The following is a 25,478-nucleotide window of genomic DNA, read 5'->3' as shown; positions in this document are numbered from 1 at the left end:
ATAAGCAGACTGTTGTTGGCCATAGCTGGTCTAGTTTACAATATATAGTGAGAGATGATATTTTATAAGCAGACTTCACTGATGTAGGCCATAGCTGGTCTAGTTTACCATATATAGTGAGGGATGCTATTTCATAAGCATACTTTTGTAGGCCATAGCTGATCTAGTTTACCATATATAGTGAGGGATGATATTTCATAAGTAGACTGTTGTAGGTCATAGCTGGTCTAGTTTACCATATATAGTGAGTGATGATATTTCATAAGCAGACTGTTGTTGGCCATAGCTGGTCTAGTTCACAATATATAGTGAGAGATGATATTTTATAAGCAGACTTCACTGATGTAGGCCATAGCTGGTCTAGTTTACCATATATAGTGAGGGATGCTATTTCATAAGCATACTTTTGTAGGCCAGAACTGATCTAGTTTACCATATATAGTGAGGGATGATATTTCATAAGTAGACTGTTGTAGGTCATAGCTGGTCTAGTTTACCATATATAGTGAGTGATGATATTTCATAAGCAGACTGTTGTTGGCCATAGCTCGTCTAGTTTACAATATATAGCAAGAGATGATATTTTATAAGCAGACTTCACTGATGTAGGCCATAGCTGGTCTAGTTTACCATATATAGTGAGGGATGTTATTTTTTAAGCAGACTGTTGTAGGTCATAGCTGGTCTAGTTTACCATAAAATGTTTTAGAGTTCTGAGAACATATATAAATGTCCTACAACAATGTGGTTTTCAGCGGATTTGGAGTTCTGGGAAGATGTGAAGTGTGGAGGTGACGGCTGGAACATTGAAGAGCTCCCTGGAGACAATGGACAGGATTTCCCCACTGAAGAAGTCAAGAAATACTTTGCTTCATCTTTTGAGTAAGTAATCAAATATGAATATTTTATTACATCTCTTGTTTTCTTTTGTGGGTTCTTATAAAATAAATGATGAAGACACAGAAATCTATAAATGAATAACCGTTTTACTTATTTAATCATAATTCCAGCATTACAAGAACATTCCCTTCCTGACTTCCTAGTAACATGACACTGTTCAGACTGCAACATGTTGCTAATGCCATCTTAGCTCCTAAAGCAACATGATAACTTTACATATTACCTTCTATTTACATATCATTACACCTTCACCTCTTAAGAAAATTACATTGTTTCACAAAACATGCATAAAGCCTAACATGTATATATATATTCTAACAGGTGTTTAGGCATTCTTTTTAAACTATTCTGAAAAGGTAATATTAACATGACTGTATCAGTTTTGCTGGACTTTGGCGTTCAGGAGTCAGGAGGCAGCCACCTCAGGAGTCAGGAGGCGGTGAAGTCCTCATACAGGCGGCAAGAAGTCTTCATCCAGACGGCCTCTTCTATCTTCATCCAATGAAACTCCAAAAGAAAGGGTGCTCCAGTCTTTGCAGTTTAAAGTAAAATTACCTTTATTGTGCCATGGTCCACCAAACAAACAACATTTCAGACCTACATTAGGTCCTTAGTCATGTCTCATGACATGTATGAGGACTTCGCTGCCTGGATTAAGATAGAAGAGGCCGTCTGGATGAAGATCGTTCAAGCGGGACTTCAAAAACTGTAAGTGGATCTTCAGGGTTAGTGATAGGTTTTTTAAGGTTTCTTTTTGGCTGGGTTTTTTTTTTAGTTTAGGGTTTTGGCTTGTAAATGAGCTAAATGTCCTTTAAGGGCAATGCCCATACAAATGCCCTTTTCAGGTTTTTTTTTAGAGTTAGGTTTTATATTTTGGGGGATTGGTTGGGTGGTGGGTTTTACTGTTGGGGGGTCTTTGTATTTTTTTTTTATAGGTAAAAGAGCCGTTTAACTTAGGGCAATGCCCTTAAAAAGACCCTTTTTTGGGCTATTGGTAGTTTATTGTAGGCTAGGGTTTTTTGTTATTTTGGGTGGGCTTTTTGATTAGGTGCAATTCTTTTTTATTTTGGATAATTTCGTTTGTTATTTTTCGTAACTTAGTGTTTGTTATTTTTTGTAATTTAGTCTTTTTTATTTTTTGTAATTAGATAGTTTGTAATTTTTAGAGTACTGTTAGGATTTTTTTAATGTGTATTTTAGTTTAATTTAATTGGTAGTTAGTTTAATTTTAGTTTAATAATTATATTAGTTTTATTGTTAGTTTAAACTTAGTTCTTTTAATTTGACAGGTAAGTTTTAATTTAATTGAAGCTAGGAAAATTGTAATTTTAATATAAAGTTAGGGGGGGCATTCGGTTTAGGGGTTACTAGTTTAATTTAGTTTATTGCGATATGGGGGCTTTCGGTTTAGGGGTTAATAGTTTACTTTAGTATATTTCGTTGTGGGGGCTTGCGGTTTAGGGGTTAATAGGTTTATTATATTGGCGGCGGTGTAGGGCTTAATAACTTAAGTATAGTGTGGGCGATGTGGGCGGACGGTGGTTTAGGGGTTAATAGCTTTATGATAGTGGTGACGATGTCGGGAGCGGCATATTAGGGGTTAATAAGTTTAATATAGTATTTGCGATGTGGGAGGGCCTCGGTTTAGGGGTTAATAGGTAGTTTGTGGGTGTTAGTGCAGTTTGTAACAGTTTAGTTATGAATTTTATTTTACAGTTTTGTAGCTTAAAACTCATAACTACTGCTTTCAGGTGGCGTTACGGATCTTGTCGTTATAGGGTGTAACGCAAGCTTTTTAGCCTTACTGCAAAACTCTTAATAGCTGCGCTATGGAAGTCCCATGAAAAAACGTAATTTTTACGTGTGTGGGACTGACGTTGCGTTACAGGCTAAAAGACTTGCGATACAGCTGTACCGACAAGACTTGTAATGGCTGTGGTGCTGTTTTAACGCTGAAATGGCCATTTTTTCAGCATTAAAAAAACAAACGCAAAACTCGTAATCTAGGTGACAGTGATTATATTTATGCAGTAAACTGAATATCACCTATGACCATAAATATATATATATCAATTGATTATTACAATATTAAAGTAATTTAACACGCTATAAAAACCTTTAGATCAAATAATATTCAATTAAATCGTCTGGTACCCTGGATACGGACACAATATAATCTATAAATTTACCTTAACTCAAAATGAATTAACTATCTAATATCACAATTAAATTTTACTAGAATAATTTATAATTAGACGGAAATATTAACCAATTCAATATATAGCGTATTTAACAACGTTTGGACATCGCATATATCCAAATCTCACAATGAAATCTTATCTTAACGCTTACAATCTAATGGAATTTCCAGGAAAATATAATTTACTATTTAGGCCAAAATAATCTTATGTACTTCAATTAAACAACCAGAGATTTAACACTATATTATCAATTCAACTTATATAAATTGATTATTTATAGACTACACAGGTCTATGGAATATTAACTTATAACTATAAATTACACTTTTAAATCACAGCTTCAATTAAACTACTGACATAAAGAATATCTTTGCTAGAGTTTTAGTATCCAAAATTCCTCTATTGTCATATAAAGGAAATATTGCACAATTTTGGTTGAGAAGTGAGCCCAATAATCTCTTATCCAGGAAGAGGGTTCCAAACCAGGGTTTATCTTACAAAAGACTGTGTCTGCACACTTGCATCTTTCTGTAAGCAAAATGGCAGCAAAGTAGGGTTGCAACAAGATAGCAAGCATGGCTTCACTCCCTGTACAGAGAGTTTTTGTCAGAGACAAACTCCTCCCCATTTCTAATCACTCAATAGAAAGATTCTGATGGTCTGGATAACTCTCATTGGCTATGGTAATTTTGCAGGCCTGGTAACTTTATCCCTCACAACAAAATACCTGTTTGGCTGCAGTTCTCGCATCAACCACCGGGGGCAGGCCCTTGAAAGGAGTTTTTATTCAGTAAATTATTAACTGCTTTTCAACTACAGAGACATATATAAATATATGTCTTTTATATATATATATTTATAAATGTGCACATTCAATACACTTATTATTCCCAGCTTTAAAGGGACATTAAACACTTTGGGATGGTTATATAAAATGATAAATCTGATATATAAAAAAAACCTCTGCAATATACTTTCAGTATTTATTTTGTACCCCTTTTCTGTAATTCCATTATGAAATCATGAGCTTTTCAGTTCCTGTTAGAAATGGAAGTGCAGAACATTGTTATATTCCACACAGTCAGTGGGGTCTAGTTATCAAGCCGTCAAACTCAAATACGCTGGAATTCCGCAGCGTATTTGTGGCGAGGCTGATTCGCCTTAGTTATCAAAGGCTAGAGACTGGCAAAAGTAGAATTTTGTGACGTAAACTTCAATCCGCCGGACTCAGTCCGACACAGATCGATTCTTACGTCACTCCAGATGTTCTGCACACAAGTGCGGCACAATCTGACTACTTTTGCTAGTTATCAAAAAACGAGCAGGTACGCTCGGCACTTTTATGGCCCAGCGTACCTGGTTTTCAAACCGCCGCCCTGGAGGCAGCAGATCCCATAGGAATCAATGGGAGTCTGACCATAGCGAAAGTACAAGTTCGCTGCTGCCAGATATCCCATTGATTCCTATTGGAGCTGTCTACACCTAACACCCTAACATGTACCCCGAGTCTAAACACCCCTAATCTGTCCCCCCTACACCGCCGCAACTAAATAAAGTTATTACCCCCTAAACCGCCGCTCCCGGAGCCCACCGCAAGCTACTCTATACATATTAACCCCTAAACCGCCGCTCCCGGAGCCCACCGCAAGCTACTCTATACATATTAACCCCTAAATCGCTGCTCCTGGAGCCCACCGCCACCTACATTATACCTAGTAACCCCTATCCTGCCCCCCTATACCGCCGCCCTCTATAATAAAGTTATTAACCCCTATCCTGCTGATCCCGCACCTCGCCGCAACTAAATAAATAGTTTAACCCCTAAACCGCCTCTCCCGGACCCTGCCGCAACCTATATTAAATTTATTAACCCCTAATCTGCCCCCCCTACACCGTTGCCACCTATAATAAATTTATTAACCCCTATCCTGCCCCCCACTACACCGCCGCCACTGTAATCAATTTATTAACCCCTAAACCTAAGTCTAACACTAACCCTTACACCCCCTAACTTAAATATTAATTAAATAAATCTAAATAATATTTCTATTATTAACTAAATTAATCCTATTTAAAACTAAATACTTACCTTTAAAATTAACCCTAATATAGCTACAATATAAATAATAATTATATTGTAGCTATCTTAGGATTTATTTTTATTTTACAGGCATCTTTCAATTTATTTTAACTAGGTACAATAGCTATTAAATAGTTATTAACTATTTAATAGCTTACCTAGCTAAAATAAAGATAAATTAACCTGTAAAATAAAAACTAACCTAAGTTACAATTACACCTAACACTACGCTATACTTTAATAAATTATTCCTATTTAAAACTAAATACTTACCTGTAAAATAAACCCTAAGATAGCTACAATGTAATTAATAATTACATTGTAGCTATTTTAGGAATTATATTTATTTTACAGGTAACTTTGTATTTATTTTAGCTAGTTAGAATAGTTATTAAATAGTTATTAACTATTTAATAACTACCTAGCTAAAAGAAATACAAAATTACCTGTAAAATAAATCCTAACCTAAGTTACAATTAAACCTAACACTACACTATCATTAAATAAATTAAATAAATTAACTACAAATAACTACAATTAAATACAATTACATAAACTAACTAAAGTACAAAAAATAAAAAAAGCTAAGTTACAAAAAATAAAAAAAATAGGTTACAAACATTTAAAAAATATTACAACAATTTTAAGCTAATTACACCTAATCTAAGCCCCCTAATAAAATAACAAACCCCCCCAAAATAAAAAAATGTCCTACCCTATTCTAAATTAAAAAAGTTCAAAGCTCTTTTACCTTACCAGCCCTTAAAAGGGCCTTTTGTGGGGCATGCCCCAAAGAATTCAGCTCTTTTGCCTGTAAAAGAAAAATACAACCCCCCCCAACATTAAAACCCACCACCCACATACCCCTAATCTAACCCAAACCCCCCTTAAAATAACCTAACACTAATCCCCTGAAGATCATCCTACCTTGAGTCGTCTTCACTCAGCCGAGCCACCGATGGAACTGAAGAGGACATCCGAAGCGGCAGAAGTGATCCTCCATGGGGCGCTGAAGAAATCTTCCATCCGATGAAGTGATCCTCCAGTCGGCGCTGAAGAAGTCTTCCATCCGGGCGATGTCATCTTCCAAGAGGCGCTGAAGAAGTCTTCTATCCGGGCGATGTCATCTTCCAAGCGGGGTCTTCAATCTTCATCCCGCCGACGCGGAACATCCTTCTTTACCGATGGACTACCGACGAATGAAGGCTCCTTTAAGGGACGTCATCCAAGATGGCGTCCCTTCAATTCCGATTGGCTGATAGGATTCCAGATGGCTGGATGCTATATTGCAACCCTTAGTACAGAACCTGTCAAGCTACCTGAGAGACACGAAACAACATCTGATAGAAGTGGATTCTCTCAGTCGGAGTGAGAGCTATAGTTGGGTATCCTTGGATGTTACAGCCCTGTACTCCAGTATTCCACATGGTGCAGGTCTGGAGGCAATTGCATTTTTTCTGAGGAGATCTACCAACTATAATCCCCAATTCTGTCAATACATTCTCAGGGTCACTGAGTTCCTCTTAACCCATAATTATTTTGAGCTTCAAGGGGTCCATTACCTCCAGAGATGTGGGACAGCCATGGGGGCGAAATTTGCGCCCTCCTACGCCAACCTATTCATGGGTTGGTGGGAGCTGTCCCACATCTATGGAGATGATGGTCCCTGGAAATCAAAGATAAAATATTACAGAAATAGCAATAAAGCAGGCATCAGACTAACCCATGATGTTGGGAAAACCCACATAAACTTTCTAGATGTAACATTAATAGGAGGGCAGGGAAGAATACATACCAAAGTGTATAGGAAACCAATCAGTGGGAATACACTCCTACACACGAAAAGTAATCACCCCAAAAGGGTATTCTTTTCAGTAATGAAGGGACAATTCATACGTTTAAAACGGAATTGTTCAACCCAGAATGAATTTGAACAACAATCTTTGGACCAAGAAAATCGCCTTTGCAGTAGGGGTTATGATAAAAAAGAGGTTTCAAGAGTAAGAGAGACTATCTCTAGAAGGGAAAGGAATGAATTCCTTATCCCAAAAGATCCAAATTGGAGGAATTCCAGTATTGGAAAAGTAACTTTTGTAACAAAATATAGCGCACAGTACCATCAGGTATGTAATATCATACGTAAGCACTTTTGTATGCTTACAGCAGATGAGGGACTTGCAAATACAGTATCCAAAGGGTGCAGGTTTGCATACAGGAAGGGCATGACTATTGGCAACATGGTTGCCCCCACACAATTGAGGGCGAATCAGGTTTCCAGCTCTTCCTGGTTAAGGCACACAGGTGTCTACAGATGCAACTATGGCCCATGTATAGCATGTGGCTATTTACAACCAGGTGAGGGTTTCAATAGTACAGCCACAGGAGAAAACTTTAGACATTACTCATGTCTAAATTGCAGATCGACCTAAGTAATTTATTTGTTGACCTGTGCATCTTGCCAAGTACAATATACAGGTCTTACCACCAGGGAGGCAAGAGGAAGAATTCGAGAGCACATTACCAATATCAAAGCAGGCAAGCTTACAACTCCCCTAGTACAACACTTCAAAAATAAACATAATAAGAATGTAAGTTCGTTAAAATGGACTGTCATAGAACAAGTGAAGTGTAAGAAAAGAGGGGGAGACAGAGACAGTCTGCTAGCCAAGAGAGAGGTGTTCTGGATACACAGGCTAAAAACTAGGGTTCCCATTGGATTAAATTCTGAATTTGATTTCATTAATTTTTGGGAATAACCCACTTGGCCTTAATGTGTCCAGAGCACCTCTCTCTTTTGTCTCTCTTTCTGTCTATTTTATATCTTTATTAAATTTTTTACACACTGGATTGAATTTAAGAATTGAAATAAAATTTGTTGAGATTAGGAAATGCTGTCACTATTTCTGTTCAAGTGACAACTATTAAATTCCTATTTCAATTTTTTTTTTTTTTTTTTAAGTTCACTTCAAGCTCTTATTATCACATCACACCTGGCCATTTAATTTATGGCAAAAATGAACAAAGTTTAGGTTTAAATAGAAAATAAGTGATGTTTTTGAAGAGAAAAGTGTGAATATGTCAATCAACAGGTATTGTGGAAATGGAAGCTGGCACATTTGTGTTAAACAAGAAACAGTTAACTTGGAGCCACACAGACAAACACATATGATTAAGTTTTAAACCAATCACAAGTAGCACAGGGGTTTAAAAGGTGAATTAAGGATAGACACTTCAACTAAGATTACGGCCAGAAGGGCCGAAACATGTTAGCAATTTGTCATTTATGTGAGTTTGTCTAGGCACTGTATATGTCACGATACTTTCCTGCACATTTTTTGAAGACTGTACACAGCTGTCAATAAAAGCAGTTTTAAAAGCATTTTGAAACTGGTGCTGCTTCAAATTTTTGTTTTTGCACCTTGCCTTGTAGCAAGCAGATCTTCTTTAATAGGTAAATTAGAGACATCTTCCCATAAGAATCTGTGCTGGCGAATAACCACAATCAAGTGACCTACTCCAATATGCTAGCAGTCCTTTATAAAAATCCCCCAACTGTCTTCAGTCTCTCATTTTCACAATTTGACTTAACCCATTAGACTGGGGAAAATGAGGGCTAGATGCAGTATGTGCAAAGTCCCAATCTTTGGCAAACTTTTTGAAGTGGACATTGTCAAATTGTGGACTATTGTCTGCAAACACTTCATTAGGTATTCCATGTCTAGTAAATACTGACTTCATGCATCAAATTTCTGGATACAAAGAATGATAATCTGTAATAATGACAAAATCTGTGTTGTTGCATGTAAACAAGTCAACACCGGTTCTTTTGCATTGCTCATCTAGTACTTTAACCATGTATCACAGGAGGACACTATGTCTGAAAAGTCTTGGTTCATTTGTGGCCAGAACATAACTTCTCTTGCGCGTTTCCTGCATTTTTCAATGCCCAAGTAACCTTCATGTATTTTTTTCCAGCATGAGCTTGAGGAGACTTTGAGGAATCACAATTTTACTGCCTTTAAAGATAATCCCTTCAACTACAGTCAGTTCAGGTCTTCAGTTCCAGTATTCTTGTACTCCCATTATGCAACTCTATTTGACATCTGGCCATCCAATTTGGATTGCTCATTTAACCTTTTCTAATGTTTAATTTCGTTTCTGTCTCTTATCGGATCAGCTGCATCTTTGAATCAGAAATAGGCATAGCTGAGGTGATCATATCCACATAAGCTTGAATGTCTTCATCTATCTTCTCATTTGGAACATGTGCTTGATCCACTGCTTTAGACAATATATCACCATATACATCAGTTTTCCTGGTGTGTATTTCACCCTAAGGGTATAGTGTTGCAACTTGATCATCCTCCTCTGAATCCTCAGAGGACAGTCATTAAGAGGCTTTGTGAACAATGCAATTAATGGCTTATGACCGGTTTCAACATTGATTAGTTGTCCTGCAAAAAACTGATTAAATCTTTCACATGCAAATGTTATGCCGAGAAATTATTTCTCTATTTCAGCATATCTTGTGTTAGCACCTGTCCTGGAGTGGGAAGTATACGTTAATGGTTGAAAATTACTACCATATTCGTGTAGTAGAACTGCTCCTAATCCAGTTTGTGATGCATCTGAAGATATCTTTATGGGTCTAGCAGGATCATTAAACTTTAACACTGGTTCATTAGTAAGCACCTCCATGCTGTTTCTTGCTCACAATTCCAGTCCCATGCATTTTTCTTTTTAGATAACCATTTCAGAGGAGCTATTTTCTCAGACAGGTTGGGTATGAACTTTCCATATAGTTTACCATACCCAGAAATCTCTGTACATCTTTTATATTTTCAATATCTTCAATGTGTTTGTATATCATGTGAATTGTTTTGTAATATATTTCTGAGGTGAATGCAACCCCAAATGGTAATCTTAAGAATCTGTATCTGGCATATGGTGTATTGAATGTACTCAACTGGCTTAATCCAACTTCAATTGCCAGAATCCAGAGGAAGCATCTAATTTCAAGTATTTAGCATTTGCAAATTGCCACATGATCTCTTCAAAAGTAGGTGACTTCAAATGTTCTCTGTTTATTGCTTTGTTCAAGTTGCGAGGATCAAGGCAAATCCATAATTTTCCATTTTTCTTTTCTACTATTACCAGAGAATTCACCAACTCTGCTGGTTTATCCATTTTTGTGATGATTTCCATGATTTATATTCTGTCAAGCTCTGCTTTAATCTAGTCTTGGTGTTCCCCTGGAAGACACCCAAGTCCTTTAAATAGATCACTTTATATTCTGGATCACTTTCAGTTACTAGCATGAGTTCTCTTTTCACCAGATTCAGTCTCTCACAGATGATAAGCCTAATTTATTTGAACATTCTGTGAGACCACTATAAATGATAAATTGCACACTTTATTTGTGTATGTTACTTGTGCCACACATGTATTTGTCACTGGTATATTTGCACTGGAGTATCCTGTGACTCTGATATTAGTTAATTTTAGGTTTTCCCTCTAGAAATTCAAAGTTATTTTATATTTCTAGTGCTTCTTAACCCACTACAAGCAGAAATAATCAGGCCTTTCATTTTTTCACTTTTTCTATCAGTATCAATTGCAGAGAGATATAATTTAAATATTTGTTTAAATCTCCTACAACATTCCCAGATAAATTAAGGCCTAGATTTAGAGTTCGGCGGTAGCCGTCAAAACCAGCGTTAGAGGCTCCTAACGCTGGTTTTGGGCGCCCGCTGGTATTTGGAGTCAGTGATTAAAGGGTCTAACGCTCACTTTTCAGCCGCGACTTTTCCATACCGCAGATCCCCCTACGCCATTTGCGTAGCCTATCTTTTCAATGGGATCTTTCTAACGCCGGTATTTAGAGTCGTTTCTGCAGTGAGCGTTAGAGCTCTAACGACAAGATTCCAGCCGCCTGAAAAAAGCAGGAGTTAAGAGCTTTCTGGCTAACGCCGGTTTATAAAGCTCTTAACTACTGTACCCTAAAGTACACTAACACCCATAAACTACCTATGTACCCCTAAACCGAGGTCCCCCCACATCGCCGCCACTCGATTAAAATTTTTAACCCCTAATCTGCCGACCGCCACCTACGTTATACTTATGTACCCCTAATCTGCTGCCCCTAACATCGCCGACCACTATATTATATTTATTAACCCCTAACTTGCCCCCCACAACGTCGCCGCAAGCTACTTAAAATAATTAACCCCTAATCTTCCGACCGCAAATCGCCGCCACCTACGTTATCCCTATGTACCCCTAATCTGCTGCCCCTAACATCGCCGACCCCTATGTTATATTTATTAACCCCTAATCTGCCCCCCACAACGTCGCCGACACCTACCTACACTTATTAACCCCTAATCTGCCGAGCGGACCTGAGCGCTACTATAATAAAGTTATTAACCCCTAATCCGCCTCACTAACCCTATCATAAATAGTATTAACCCCTAATCTGCCCTCCCTAACATCGCCGACACCTACCTTCAATTATTAACCCCTAATCTGCCGACCGGAGCTCACCGCTATTCTAATAAATGTATTAACCCCTAAAGCTAAGTCTAACCCTAACACTAACACCCCCCAAAGTTAAATATAATTTTTATCTAACGAAATAAATTAACTCTTATTAAATAAATGATTCCTATTTAAAGCTAAATACTTACCTGTAAAATAAATCCTAATATAGCTACAATATAAATTACATTTATATTATAGCTATTTTAGGATTAATATTTATTTTACAGGCAACTTTGTAATTATTTTAACCAGGTACAATAGCTATTAAATAGTTAAGAACTATTTAATAGTTACCTAGTTAAAATAATTACAAATTTACCTGTAAAATAAATCCTAACCTAAGATATAATTAAACCTAACACTACCCTATCAATAAAATAATTAAATAAACTACCTACAATTACCTACAATTAACCTAACACTACACTATCAATAAATTAATTAAACACAATTGCTACAAATAAATACAATTAAATAAACTATCTAAAGTACAAAAAATAAAAAAGAACTAAGTTACAGAAAATAAAAAAATATTTACAAACATAAGAAAAATATTACAACAATTTTAAACTAATTACACCTACTCTAAGCCCCCTAATAAAATAACAAAGACCCCCAAAATAAAAAATTCCCTACCCTATTCTAAAATACAAAAATTACAAGCTCTTTTACCTTACCAGCCCTGAACAGGGCCCTTTGCGGGGCATGCCCCAAGAATTTCAGCTCTTTTGCCTGTAAAAAAAAAACATACAATACCCCCCCCCCAACATTACAACCCACCACCCACATACCCCTAATCTAACCCAAACCCCCTTAAATAAACCTAACACTAATCCCCTGAAGATCTTCCTACCTTGTCTTCACCATCCAGGTATCACCGATCCGTCCTGGCTCCAAGATCTTCATCCAACCCAAGCGGGGGTTGGCGATCCATAATCCGGTGCTCCAAAGTCTTCCTCCTATCCGGCAAGAAGAGGACATCCGGACCGGCAAACATCTTCTCCAAGCGGCATCTTCTATGTTCTTCCATCCGATGACGACCGGCTCCATCTTGAAGACCTCCAGCGCGGATCCATCCTCTTCTTCCGACGACTAGACGACGAATGACGGTTCCTTTAAGGGACGTCATCCAAGATGGCGTCCCTCGAATTCCGATTGGCTGATAGGATTCTATCAGCCAATCGGAATTAAGGTAGGAATTTTCTGATTGGCTGATGGAATCAGCCAATCAGAATCAAGTTCAATCCGATTGGCTGATCCAATCAGCCAATCAGATTGAGCTCGCATTCTATTGGCTGTTCCGATCAGCCAATAGAATGCGAGCTCAATCTGATTGGCTGATTGGATCAGCCAATCGGATTGAACTTGATTCTGATTGGCTGATTCCATCAGCCCATCAGAATATTCCTACCTTAATTCCGATTGGCTGATAGAATCCTATCAGCCAATCGGAATTCGAGGGACGCCATCTTGGATGACGTCCCTTAAAGGAACCGTCATTCGTCGTCTAGTCGTCGGAAGAAGAGGATGGATCCGCGCTGGAGGTCTTCAAGATGGAGCCGGTCGTCATCGGATGGAAGAACATAGAAGATGCCGCTTGGAGAAGATGTTTGCCGGTCCGGATGTCCTCTTCTTGCCGAATAGGAGGAAGACTTTGGAGCACCGGATTATGGATCGCCAACCCCCGCTTGGGTTGGATGAAGATCTTGGAGCCAGGACGGATCGGTGATACCTGGATGGTGAAGACAAGGTAGGAAGATCTTCAGGGGATTAGTGTTAGGTTTATTTAAGGGGGTTTGGGTTAGATTAGGGGTATGTGGGTGGTGGGTTGTAATGTTGGGGGGGGGGTATTGTATGTTTTTTTTTTACAGGCAAAAGAGCTGAAATTCTTGGGGCATGCCCCGCAAAGGGCCCTGTTCAGGGCTGGTAAGGTAAAAGAGCTTGTAATTTTTGTATTTTAGAATAGGGTAGGGAATTTTTTATTTTGGGGGTCTTTGTTATTTTATTAGGGGGCTTAGAGTAGGTGTAATTAGTTTAAAATTGTTGTAATATTTTTCTTATGTTTGTAAATATTTTTTTATTTTCTGTAACTTAGTTCTTTTTTATTTTTTGTACTTTAGATAGTTTATTTAATTGTATTTATTTGTAGCAATTGTGTTTAATTAATTTATTGATAGTGTAGTGTTAGGTTAATTGTAGGTAATTGTAGGTAGTTTATTTAATTTTTTTATTGATAGGGTAGTGTTAGGTTTAATTATATCTTAGGTTAGGATTTATTTTACAGGTAAATTTGTAATTATTTTAACTAGGTAACTATTAAATAGTTCTTAACTATTTAATAGCTATTGTACCTGGTTAAAATAATTACAAAGTTGCCTGTAAAATAAATATTAATCCTAAAATAGCTATAATATAAATGTAATTTATATTGTAGCTATATTAGGATTTATTTTACAGGTAAGTATTTAGCTTTAAATAGGAATCATTTATTTAATAAGAGTTAATTTATTTCGTTAGATAAAAATTATATTTAACTTAGGGGGGTGTTAGTGTTAGGGTTAAACTTAGCTTTAGGGGTTAATACATTTATTAGAATAGCGGTGAGCTCCAGTCGGCAGATTAGGGGTTAATAATTGAAGGTAGGTGTCGGCGATGTTAGGGAGGGCAGATTAGGGGTTAATACTATTTATGATAGGGTTAGTGAGGCGGATTAGGGGTTAATACATTTATTATAGTAGCGCTCAGGTCCGCTCGGCAGATTAGGGGTTAATAAGTGTAGGTAGGTGTCGGCGACGTTGTGGGGGGCAGATTAGGGGTTAATAAATATAACATAGGGGTCGGCGATGTTAGGGCAGCAGATTAGGGGTACATAGGGATAACGTAGGTGGCGGCGGTTTACGGAGCGGCAGATTAGGGGTTAAAAGTGTAATGCAGGGGTCAGCGATAGCGGGGGCGGCAGATTAGGGGTTAATAAGTGTAAGGTTAGGGGTGTTTAGACTCGGGGTACATGTTAGAGTGTTAGGTGCAGACGTAGGAAGTGTTTCCCCATAGGAAACAATGGGGCTGCGTTAGGAGCTGAACGCTGCTTTTTTGCAGGTGTTAGTTTTTTTTTCAGCTCAAACAGCCCCATTGTTTCCTATGGGAGAATCGTGCACGAGCACGTTTTTGAGGCCGGCCGCGTCCGTAAGCAACTCTGGTATCGAGAGTTGCATTTGCGGTAAATATGCTCTACGCTCCTTTTTTGGAGCCTAACGCAGCATTTGTTTGAACTCTCGATACCAGAGTTAAATTTATGGTGCGGCCAGAAAAAAACCCGCGGAGCGTTAACAGCCCTTTTACCGCCGAACTCTAAATCTAGGCCTAAGTTTTGCTGGTGGTTTTAGACCCTCCAGTTTGTCTCCTGCTTTGAGTTTGCAGATTTTTTTCAGTTAAAACCTGCAGCTTTCAGCACAAACCCAGGAGTAGTCTCTCTTCAGTGCAGCACTTCTGACACTATGGGGTAGATTTATTAAAGGGCAAGCAGCGAATCATGTCCGCTCAACCTCACTAAATGCCGACAGCATACTCTGTCGGCATTTATCATTGCACAAGCATTTCTAGTGAAATGCTTGTGCAATTCTGCCCTCTGCTCACTGGTGGTCAATCGGCCGTTAATAATCCAGATGGTATCGTATCAGAATGATTTGTCTGCTTCCTACAACCGCTGCTTCCTAACTTCCATTTCAGGCGGACCGGAAACGATCGAGCTCTGAAGCAGCATCCAGTGATTAATAAATGGAGCCCTAAGTCTTGTTTTCTTTTGTGGGTTCTTGTAAAATAAATAATGCTGAAAAGCAAATCATTTAGGCCTAGATTTAGAGTTCGGCGGTAGCCGTCAAAACCAGCGTTAGAGGCTCCTAACGCTGGTTTTGGGCGCCCGCTGGTATTTGGAGTCAGTGATTAAAGGGTCTAACGCTCACTTTTCAGCCGCAACTTTTCCATACCGCAGATCCCCCTACGCCATTTGCGTAGCCTATCTTTTCAATGGGATCTTTCTAACGCTGGTATTTAGAGTCGTTTCTGCAGTGAGCGTTAGAGCTCTAACGACAAGATTCCAGCCGCCTGAAAAAAGCAGGAGTTAAGAGCTTTCTGGCTAACGCCGGTTTCTAAAGCTCTTAACTACTGTACCCTAAAGTACACTAACACCCATAAACTACCTATGTACCCCTAAACCGAGGTCCCCCCACATCGCCGCCACTCGATTAAAATTTTTAACCCCTAATCTGCCGACCGCCACCTACGTTATACTTATGTACCCCTAATCTGCTGCCCCTAACCCCGCCGACCCCTATGTTATATTTATTAACCCCTAATCTGCCCCCCACAACGTCGCCGACACCTACCTACACTTATTAACCCCTAATCTGCCGAGCGGACCTGAGCGCTACTATAATAAAGTTATTAACCCCTAATCCGCCTCACTAACCCTATCATAAATAGTATTAACCCCTAATCTGCCCTCCCTAACATCGCCGACACCTACCTTCAATTATTAACCCCTAATCTGCCGACTGGAGCTCACCGCTATTCTAATAAATGTATTAACCCCTAAAGCTAAGTCTAACCCTAACACTAACACCCTCCTAAGTTAAATATAATTTTTATCTAACGAAATAAATTAACTCTTATTAAATAAATGATTCCTATTTAAAGCTAAATACTTACCTGTAAAATAAATCCTAATATAGCTACAATATAAATTACATTTATATTATAGCTATTTTAGGATTAATATTTATTTTACAGGCAACTTTGTAATTATTTTAACCAGGTACAATAGCTATTAAATAGTTAAGAACTATTTAATAGTTACCTAGTTAAAATAATTACAAATTTACCTGTAAAATAAATCCTAACCTAAGATATAATTAAACCTAACACTACCCTATCAATAAAATAATTAAATAAACTACCTACAATTACCTACAATTAACCTAACACTACACTATCAATAAATTAATTAAACACAATTGCTACAAATAAATACAATTAAATAAACTATCTAAAGTACAAAAAATAAAAAAGAACTAAGTTACAGAAAATAAAAAAATATTTACAAACATAAGAAAAATATTACAACAATTTTAAACTAATTACACCTACTCTAAGCCCCCTAATAAAATAACAAAGACCCCCAAAATAAAAAAATTCCCTACCCTATTCTAAAATACAAAAATTACAAGCTCTTTTACCTTACCAGCCCTGAACAGGGCCCTTTGCGGGGCATGCCCCAAGAATTGCAGCTCTTTTGCCTGTAAAAAAAAACATACAATACCCCCCCCCCAACATTACAACCCACCACCCACATACCCCTAATCTAACCCAAACCCCCTTAAATAAACCTAACACTAATCCCCTGAAGATCTTCCTACCTTGTCTTCACCATCCAGGTATCACCGATCCGTCCTGGCTCCAAGATCTTCATCCAACCCAAGCGGGGGTTGGCGATCCATAATCCGGTGCTCCAAAGTCTTCCTCCTATCCGGCAAGAAGAGGACATCCGGACCGGCAAACATCTTCTCCAAGCGGCATCTTCTATGTTCTTCCATCCGACGACGACCGGCTCCATCTTGAAGACCTCCAGCGCGGATCCATCCTCTTCTTCCGACGACTAGACGACGAATGACGGTTCCTTTAAGGGACGTCATCCAAGATGGCGTCCCTCGAATTCCGATTGGCTGATAGGATTCTATCAGCCAATCGGAATTAAGGTAGGAATATTCTGATTGGCTGATGGAATCAGCCAATCAGAATCAAGTTCAATCCGATTGGCTGATTGGATCAGCCAATCAGATTGAGCTCGCATTCTATTGGCTGATCGGAACAGCCAATAGAATGCGAGCTCAATCTGATTGGCTGATTGGATCAGCCAATCGGATTGAACTTGATTCTGATTGGCTGATTCCATCAGCCAATCAGAAAATTCCTACCTTAATTCCGATTGGCTGATAGAATCCTATCAGCCAATCGGAATTCGAGGGACGCCATCTTGGATGACGTCCCTTAAAGGAACCGTCATTCGTCGTCTAGTCGTCGGAAGAAGAGGATGGATCCGCGCTGGAGGTCTTCAAGATGGAGCCGGTCGTCATCGGATGGAAGAACATAGAAGATGCCGCTTGGAGAAGATGTTTGCCGGTCCGGATGTCCTCTTCTTGCCGGATAGGAGGAAGACTTTGGAGCACCGGATTATGGATCGCCAACCCCCGCTTGGGTTGGATGAAGATCTTGGAGCCAGGACGGATCGGTGATACCTGGATGGTGAAGACAAGGTAGGAAGATCTTCAGGGGATTAGTGTTAGGTTTATTTAAGGGGGTTTGGGTTAGATTAGGGGTATGTGGGTGGTGGGTTGTAATGTTGGGGGGGGGTATTGTATGTTTTTTTTTACAGGCAAAAGAGCTGCAATTCTTGGGGCATGCCCCGCAAAGGGCCCTGTTCAGGGCTGGTAAGGTAAAAGAGCTTGTAATTTTTGTATTTTAGAATAGGGTAGGGAATTTTTTATTTTGGGGGTCTTTGTTATTTTATTAGGGGGCTTAGAGTAGGTGTAATTAGTTTAAAATTGTTGTAATATTTTTCTTATGTTTGTAAATATTTTTTTATTTTCTGTAACTTAGTTCTTTTTTATTTTTTGTACTTTAGATAGTTTATTTAATTGTATTTATTTGTAGCAATTGTGTTTAATTAATTTATTGATAGTGTAGTGTTAGGTTAATTGTAGGTAATTGTAGGTAGTTTATTTAATTATTTTATTGATAGGGTAGTGTTAGGTTTAATTATATCTTAGGTTAGGATTTATTTTACAGGTAAATTTGTAATTATTTTAACTAGGTAACTATTAAATAGTTCTTAACTATTTAATAGCTATTGTACCTGGTTAAAATAATTACAAAGTTGCCTGTAAAATAAATATTAATCCTAAAATAGCTATAATATAAATGTAATTTATATTGTAGCTATATTAGGATTTATTTTACAGGTAAGTATTTAGCTTTAAATAGGAATAATTTATTTAATAAGAGTTAATTAATTTCATTAGATTTAAATTATATTTAACTTAGGGGGGTGTTAGTGTTAGGGTTAGACTTAGCTTTAGGGGTTAATACATTTATTAGAATAGCGGTGAGCTCCGGTCGGCAGATTAGGGGTTAATAATTGAAGGTAGGTGTCGGCGATGTTAGGGAGGGCAGATTAGGGGTTAATACTATTTATGATAGGGTTAGTGAGGCGGATTAGGGGTTAATAACTTTATTATAGTAGCGCTCAGGTCCGCTCGGCAGATTAGGGGTTAATAAGTGTAGGTAGGTGTCGGCGACGTTGTGGGGGGCAGATTAGGGGTTAATAAATATAACATAGGGGTCGGCGATGTTAGGGCAGCAGATTAGGGGTACATAGGGATAACGTAGGTGGCGGCGGTTTACGGAGCGGCAGATTAGGGGTTAAAAGTGTAATGCAGGGGTCAGCGATAGCGGGGGCGGCAGATTAGGGGTTAATAAGTGTAAGGTTAGGGGTGTTTAGACTCGGGGTTCATGTTAGAGTGTTAGGTGCAGACGTAGGAAGTGTTTCCCCATAGGAAACAATGGGGCTGCGTTAGGAGCTGAACGCTGCTTTTTTGCAGGTGTTAGGGTTTTTTTCAGCTCAAACAGCCCCATTGTTTCCTATGGGAGAATCGTGCACGAGCACGTTTTTGATGCCGGCCGCGTCCGTAAGCAACTCTGGTATCGAGAGTTGCATTTGCGGTAAAAATGCTCTACGCTCCTTTTTTGGAGCCTAACGCAGCATTTGTTTTAACTCTCGATACCAGAGTTAAATTTATGGTGCGGCCAGAAAAAAGCCCGCGGAGCGTTAGCAGCCCTTTTACCGCCGAACTCTAAATCTAGGCCTTAGTGATTTAGTTATGTGATCATAAATCCAACATGACAGGAACATTCCCTTTCTGACTTCCTAGTCACATGACACTGTTCAGACTGCAACCTGTTGCTGATGTCATCTGAGCTCTTAAAGGAACAGTCTACTCCAGAATTTGTATTGTTTAAAATGACAGCTAATCCCTTTATTTCCCATTCTCCAGTTTTGTATAACCAACACAGTTATATTAAAGGGACATAATACTCATATGCTAAATCACTTGAAACTGATGCAGTATAACTGTAAAAAGCTGACAGGAAAATATCCCCTGAGCATCTCTATGTAAAAAAGGAAGATATTTTACCTCACAATTTCCTCAGCTCAGCAGAGTTAGTTCTGTGTAAAAAGTTATACTCAGCTGCTCCCAGCTGCAGGTAAAAAAAAATAAAAAAAAATGAAGAAATGAACAGCAGCCAATCAGCATCAGCAGTGCTGAGGTCATGAACTCTTACTGTGATCTCATGAGATTTGACTTAACTCTCATGAGATTTCATAGTAAGCTTCCTTTACCTGATTGGTGAAATAATATGAGAGTGCACGATGCTAGTCCCTTCAGATGTCCCAGGACAAACACACTAAAATGCTGCTTAGAAATCCTTTACAATGGGAGGTGGCTACTGAGGAACTTTTGAGGTAAAATATCTTTCTTTTTTACATAGAGATGTTCAGGTGATATTTTCTAATCAGCTTTTTACAGCTATGCTGCATCACTTTCAAGTGTTTAAACATTTGGGTATTATGGACCTTTAATATACTTTTTACCTCTGTGATTACTGTGTATCTAAGCCTCTGCAGACTGCCCCCTTATTTCAGTTCTTTTGACAGACTTGAAATAACTCCATGGGAGTGAATAGGAATGTTATCTATATTGCACACATGAGCTAGCGCAGTCTAACTGTGAAAAACTGTCAAAATGCACTGAGATAAGAGGTGACTTTCAAGGGTTTAGGAATTAGCATATGGACCTACCTAGGCTTAGCTTGCAACAAAGACTACCAAAAGAACAAAACAAATTTGATGATAAAAGTAAATTGGAAATTTGTTTAAAATTACATCTCCTATCTGAATCATGCAAGTTTATTTTTGTCTAGACTTTCCCTTTAATGCACATGATAACTTTACATAATACGTACTATTCACACATCAAAGGCAAAGAGATTATTTGTAAATAATTTAATACATGGCAGGTAAAATGGATCATTGGGAACACAATAAGTGGTGGTGGGCGATTTTACACTGCACTGTGCCTTTAAGTCTCTTCTGTCAGATGTTTTCCTGATCCATAGATTCTCAGTCAAGAATCACAGCAAGTTCTTTAAAGAGATTTTGTTTATTGATCATCAAAGCAAATGATAATTTGGAGAATTAAAGGGACCGTAAACACCTTGAGATTGTTATATAAGGGCCGAATTATTGTGCGAGTGGACATGATCCAATATTGCAGATCATGTCTGCTGCACATCGATAAATGCCGACACCATACGCTGTCAGTATTTATCATTGCAATGCTGCCCCCTACTGATTCTGGTCCAATCGGCCGCTAGCAGGGGGTGTCAATCAACCCGATCGTATTCGATCGGGTTGATTTCTGGCGATGTCTGTCCACCGCATCAGAACAGGCAGTCAGGTTATATAACTTGTGTTTCCGGTGAGCCTCCAGGGCCATACAGAGCTTGATAAATATGCCCCATAATATGTTGAGTTATTTGTAATGAAGCAACTTGGCAATATGCTTTCATTATTTATTTTGCACCTTTTCATGTAATTTAGCTCTGAAAATTGAGCAATTTCTAATTATCAGAAAAGGAAATGCACTTGCTGACTTCTCAAGGCTAACCCTGCTACATGTATGTCCCTATTTGGCTTTATCAAATAACTACTGCAAAACATGGTACTTTATACTAACTGTATGACTGTAGCTAGCCTTATTGTCTGCAAACTCAAGCCCTGATTGGCTCCTCCAAATAAGGCAAACGGTGGGTGAAGTTTTGCTTTTGAAAAAAATAACTGCAGTAAAAAGGATGTTAATTTTGTAAAAAAAAATTAAGACTTGGCTGATCTGTTATTTTATAACAACACAACAGAAATGTCTTGTAATTACACAGTGTTTACTGTCCCTTTAAGCACCAGCTGGGCAGTCCAGCATTCAGTTATACACAGGTTAGATCATTTGGTTACACCTGTAATATTTAACTTAATAATTTTATTATCTGGTTGCTGGGCTATTTGGATTGTCTAATACATTGGTATTCCTATACTTGCTACAGTTGAAAGAAATAAGGAACCATCTGTTTGATAGTTTCTGTTTACGTCAATCATGGAGCAGAATTTTCAAGAAAAGCCATTGCTTCAATTCCTCTAAACGTATTGACCTAACTTATAAGAAATCATGTTGTGTGTACAGAGAAAACATGACACCTAACTGTACATTATTGCTACAGATGGCTGCATATCCCAGTATCACACAGAAAGGTAAACACATTAACAAAAGCGTTAGACAGAACAAAGCAACAAAACAAACAGGCAATAAAGTATAAGCACAAACACCAACTGTGGCCCTAACTGACTAAAAAGTCCCTTAAAAATACCAGCAGCTACCTTCATTGGTTTACAGTCCCTCCACTGATACTACTGTGAGCGCACACAAAGGGTATCACAAATCTGTAACTTGTATGGTATTTAGGTGAGAGATATCCCCATTACTTTCTCTGCTTGTGATCTGTAGAGGGCAGGACATGCATTACAGACAGAGTCCTTGATTGTGTATTGGAGTCTGGTCTGTTTCTTGGAGAAGCATAGCCTGGTCGGGGGTAGTTGAGGCACACAGCTTCTGCAGCTTGAAACAGCAAAGTACAAGGAAAATAAACATCATGAGTATAACAAACATATATTAGGCCATGTAAGATCTTAGTACCTAGTTCACCTAACCATTCTCCCAGCCCAAAAGACCAGTCAAACCCTTGAGGAACTTCTCTTAGATGCTGCTTTTCCTCTTTTGTGTTATCTACATGTTCCTCACTAAATGCAGAATTGTTAGCAAGATAGATACAACTATCGTGGACGAATGCGCACACACTTCTCTCAACAGACTGCTTCCCTTGGTCTGAAGAGTCCACCCAAAGTTTGCTGCCCTAGACTTCACATTGCACAAACAGCAGCTACAAGGCTCTGTCCATTTGTGAGCCATATGATAGATACAAAGCAACTAGCTCTTGTACAATAAGTGTCACATGCCATAAAGACCCAACTGAGGTTATTTTTGTGTTTGCAGATGGTGCAGTAAAGCTCAGGTCATTGATCTCCTTAATGAAGGTTACTGGGAAGAACTACTGGACACAGACCAGCCAAACATTGTGGTCAGTGACTGGTAAGACAACTTACATAAAGAGAGAATGGGCCAGATTAATTAAAATGTGTTGCTAAAGTGTTGCAGAATCCATAACAGTTAGAATCACATCTCTGTAGATTGCTTAGGGCTGTTTTCTGCTTTCGAAAGTTATCATTTTTATAACATTGGGTATTTTGTATAAATCATAGCAAATAACTACATTTTGTATATCTTGTTTTCCTACTTGAATCCCTGTTTATCATAGTGTGAACAAGGCTCTCAGAAAGAGAACCTGTCCACACACTTTTAGGGTCTGAGGTGCAGCATTGGCTGCTGGAATTTCACATTGCTTGAGCAAATGCACATGTAACCACACCCTCTGCTTTTGCACAACCAATTACATGACAGCTAGGCTTGTCAGTTGTCCCTGATAAATGAAAGAAGGTTGTATGAGATCCTCAACCTCTGAGGTTACAGAGAAGTTAAAAAGCAGCGTTAGTAAGAAGAAGATAAGAACCAGAAGGCTCATTGAGTCTGCCATGTTCCATTCATTCTAAGGATAACTTTTTATATCAGACATTCTGTGTTGTCATTAGAAGTCCATTCCATGGGGCCTATTTATCAAGCCGTTAACTTACTTGCATTCGACGGCACTAATACGCTCGCCTAAGATCGCCTAACATTGCTGCCGCGGACCTGAATACGCTCTCCAAAGTTACCATAAAATCTGTCAAGAAGCCGCGCACCAAGTACGGGGCAATGAGCAGTGGATTGTTGTTAACTAACAGTCATCGATCTCGCTGCTCTTCGGCTTTTTCCCAGCTTTATTGGTATACTGTGACTAAACACTGCCACTATACTACACTGTTTTACCCCTATCCCGCTGCTCACGGACCCCGCCACAACTAAATAAAGTTATTAACCCCTATACCGCTGCTCCCGTAGCCCACCGCAACTCTAATAAACTTATTAACCCTTATCCTGCCGCTCACGGAGCTCACCGCCACCTACATTGTTATTAACCCCTAATCTGCCCCCCCTACACTGCCGCCACCTACATTATGCTTATTAACCCCTAATTTTCCGTCCCCAACTTGCTGCCACTATATTAAATGTATTAACCCCTAAACCTAACACCCCTAATTTAAATCTAATTTAAATAAATCTAAATAAAATTCCTATCATTACCTAAATTATTACTATTTAAAACTAAATACTTACCTATAAAATAAACCCTAAGCTAGCTAAAATATAACTAATAGTTACATTGTATCTAGCTTAGGTTTTATTTTTATTTTACAGGCAAGTTTGTATTTATTTTAACTAGGTAGAATAGTTACTAAATAGTTATTAACTATTTAATAACTACCTAGCTAAAATAAATGCAAAAGTACCTGTAAAATAAAACCTAACCTAAGTTACAATAACACCTAACACTACACTATAATTAAATAAATTTACTAAATTAAATACAATTAACTAAATTATATACAATTATCTAAAATACAAAAAAAAACAAAACACTAAATTACAGAAAATAAAAAACAAATGATCAGATATTTAAACTAATTACACCTAATCTAATAGCCCTATCAAAATAAAAATAATAATGAAAAGGGCATTTGGATGGGCAGTTAGCTCTTTTACAGGCCCAAAGCCCTAAACTAAAAACAAAATCCACCCAATACACCCTTAAAAAAAACCTAACACTAACCCCCTGAAGATCGACTTACCGGGAAACGTCTTCATCCAAGCCGGGCGAAGTGGTCCTCCAGACAGGCAGAAGTCTTCATCCAAGCCGGGCAGAAGTGGTCCTCCAGACGGCAGAAGTCTTCATCCAAACGGCATCTTCTATCTTCATCCATCCGGCGTGGAGCGGGTCCATCTTCAAGACATCCGACGTGGAGCATCCTCTTCTGCCGACGACTACCCGACGAATGAAGGTTCCTTTAAGTGACGTCATCGAAGATGGCGTCCCTTAGATTCTGATTGGCTGATAGAATTCTATCAGCCAATCGGAATTAAGGTAGAAAAAAAATCCTATTGGCTGATGCAATCAGCCAATAGGATTGAAGTTCAATCCTATTGGCTGTTCCAATCAGCCAATAGAATGTGAGCTCAATCCTATTGGCTGATTGGATCAGCCAATAGGATTTTTTCTACCTTAATTCCGATTGGCTGATAGAATTCTATCAGCCAATCGGAATCTAAGGGACGCCATCTTAAATTACGTCATTTAAAGGAACCTTCATTCGTCGGGTAGTCGTCGGCAGAAGAGGATGCTCCGTGTCGGATGTCTTGAAGATGGACCCGCTCCGCGCCGGATGGATGAAGATAGAAGATGCCGTTTGGATGAAGACTTCTGCCGTCTGGAGGACCACTTCTGCCCGGCTTGGATGAAGACTTCTGCCTGTCTGGAGGACCACTTCGCCCGGCTTGGATGAAGACGTCTCCTGGTAAGTCTATCTTCAGGGGGTTAGTGTTAGT

The 25,478-nt window shown here is 38.6% G+C and overlaps 1 protein-coding gene across 1 annotated transcript in view; it reads left to right on the top strand.

Moving 5' to 3' along the window:
* Positions 1-25,478, top strand: part of FBXO2 (F-box protein 2) — a 77,104-nt gene that overhangs the window by 17,706 nt on the left and 33,920 nt on the right. Inside the window, exons 3-4 of the mRNA XM_053691453.1 lie at positions 756-882; positions 22,935-23,030. Of these exons, the coding sequence (XP_053547428.1) occupies positions 756-882; positions 22,935-23,030 (223 nt within the window). The remainder of the gene's footprint in view (positions 1-755; positions 883-22,934; positions 23,031-25,478) is intronic.

Source organism: Bombina bombina, chromosome 8, assembly GCF_027579735.1.
Source record: "Bombina bombina isolate aBomBom1 chromosome 8, aBomBom1.pri, whole genome shotgun sequence".
Classification (NCBI taxonomy): Eukaryota; Metazoa; Chordata; class Amphibia; order Anura; family Bombinatoridae; genus Bombina; species Bombina bombina.
This window is presented reverse-complemented; position numbering and strand designations above follow the sequence as displayed.